A 2,364-nucleotide genomic window follows, 5' to 3' on the forward strand; every position below is an offset into this window, starting at 1 on the left:
GATTTGTCAAAAAGAAGAGGATAAAACCGGGAACACAAAATAAATCTCTCATATACACGGTGAGTAATCATAGAAATATAAATTCCGGTGATATGGAATAATTAATTTAATATACATAATGTGCAATTTAATTAAGATACATACTATACTACCACTATTTCTTTTCTCCTAATATCTTATTTCCTCTCACTTAAAAGCAAAAAGTTAACCGATAACCAGCTTAATATTACGACACAACTTGTAGATAATTCAAGCAATATGCACTAATCTTAAATTCTGTATATTCGGCAGAATAAAATCATTACGTAAACAACGCAAACATTACGCAACACAGCACGATCATGGAAGCGTGCTTGCCAGCCACTTGTGCAGCTGCAACGACTAATGTTTCCACGTTCGTCTTCCTGCAATTATTACGAACGCTTCTAATTGCGCAATGCGGTTTAAGCAATAATAACAACTATCCAACGGATCGTTCGGAAGAAATCATACACAGCAACATCGAATTCGATTTTGTCATTGTAGGCGCTGGAAGCGCCGGATCTGTAATAGCCAATCGTTTAACCGAGATAGAAAACTGGAAGGTGTTACTGATCGAGGCCGGAGACGATCCTTCGCCTACCAGCGAAATCCCCGGATTGTTTCTGGAATTGCTATCGTCGCCGGAAGATTACGCCTACGATGTCGTACCCGAGAAGCTCGCTTGCCATGGCGCCAAGAACAAGCTATGCAAATGGCATAAAGGCAAGGCTCTGGGCGGCAGTTCTACGATAAACGGAATGTTCTACACTTACGGCAACGAAGAGGACTACAACGAATGGTCCCGGATGGGTAACAAAGGTTGGAGCTACGAGGAAGTTCTGCCATATTTCAAAAAATCACAACACTGCGGTCATAGTCACGATGACGAGTGGAGAAGAAAGTACTGCGGCCACAATGGGCCGTTGCATATCAGAGATTTCAATTACACCGACACAGAAATGCAAAAAATGCTTGTGGATGCTGCTCGCGAGTTGAATGTGCCTGTTTTAAAAACTATCAACGGTGATAGTTACATTGGATACGGCAAAGCTCAAGGAACTTTGGATGAAGGTCGTAGGATGAGCACGGCGAAAGCCTTCCTGTCGCCGATCAAGGACAGGAGAAATCTCTATGTGATGAAATCTACCCGAGCCGACGCAGTTCTTCTGGATGGTACTCGGGCGATCGGAGTACGTGCGACTCTGAAAGACGGCAGGTCGATTGACGTGAAAGTATCGAAGGAGGTGATTCTGTCCGCTGGCAGTATCGCCAGTCCGCAAATACTAATGCTCTCCGGCATCGGACCTAAGCAGCATCTGCTTGAAATGACAGTGCCGAGTGTAGTCGATTTACCAGTCGGTCAAAATCTTCAGGACCATATCAGTTGGCAGGGCTTATACTTGATCTACAAAAACGAAACAACAACATCGACGCTGTCATCAACGTTTATGCTGGACGAGGCATACCGATGCCTAATGCACAAACAAGGTAGTCTGGCAACTGTTCCTGGTATAGATTTTATAGGTTTCGTCAATGTAAGCGACTCGAACTTCAAGTACCCCGACATCGAGTTCGTTCATCTGCACTTTTCGCAGCATAACTCGTACATGTTAAAAACTTCAGGTTCATTTATAGACGACGAAATAATGCACGAGATAATAAAAATGCTCGATAAAATGCTTGTGGAAATAATACACCCTGTTTCTATTCTACTGAAACCAAAGAGCTCGGGTGAGCTGAGACTGCGTAGCAAGGATCCCGCGGTTCCCGTAGAGATCTACGCAAACTACTACTCCAAGGAGGAAGACATTGAGACAATGATGAAGTCCTTAGACTTCATAAAGAAAATGCTGAAGACCGAGACATTTACAAGACGAGGAGTATGGCTGCATCATTTAGATATTCCGGGTTGTCGACACACTGAACCTGACTCCGACGAATATTGGAAGTGCAATTTGCGACATATGTCCTTCCCGTATCTACATGCTGCTGGTACAAACAAAATGGGCCTTCGGGACGACCCCACGGCCGTAGTGGACGCTCGATTAAAAGTTCACGGAGTACACGGACTCAGAGTCACAGATGCGTCTATCATGCCAACGATCATTAGCGGACACACGAATGCGCCTACGATAATGATAGGGGAGAAAGGCGCGGATTTAATCAAGGAAGATTGGGCGGATACGCGTGGCAAGGACGAGCTGTAAAGGGAAATACAGCTGTTATATTTGCTAATCGTATAAAGCATATTCTTCTTCATGTTGTGACACCATAAATGACGAGCAATTTTTTGTAAAATTGTATTTTAAATAACGGGCCGAGGAAAGCAATAATATTTTATCA

General features: G+C 43.7%; 1 protein-coding gene across 1 annotated transcript; it reads left to right on the plus strand.

Moving 5' to 3' along the window:
- On the plus strand, window positions 1-2,347 carry LOC106751448 (glucose dehydrogenase [FAD, quinone]-like). Its single transcript, XM_014632335.1, has 2 exons — window positions 1-59; window positions 292-2,347. The coding sequence occupies exon 2, from the start codon at window positions 342-344 to the stop codon at window positions 2,226-2,228; it is 1,887 nt and encodes a 628-aa protein (XP_014487821.1). The 5' UTR covers window positions 1-59; window positions 292-341; the 3' UTR covers window positions 2,229-2,347.
- Window positions 2,348-2,364: the final 17 nt, after the last annotated feature.

The sequence above is a fragment of the Dinoponera quadriceps genome, unplaced genomic scaffold (assembly GCF_001313825.1).
Source record: "Dinoponera quadriceps isolate SergipeBrazil2010 unplaced genomic scaffold, ASM131382v1 scaffold13625, whole genome shotgun sequence".
Taxonomy (NCBI): Eukaryota; Metazoa; Arthropoda; class Insecta; order Hymenoptera; family Formicidae; genus Dinoponera; species Dinoponera quadriceps.

Coding starts and splice junctions, on each gene's coding strand:
- LOC106751448 (XM_014632335.1), top strand. CDS start 342: ATGGAAGCGTGCTTGCCAGCCACTTGTGCAGCTGCAACGACTAATGTT.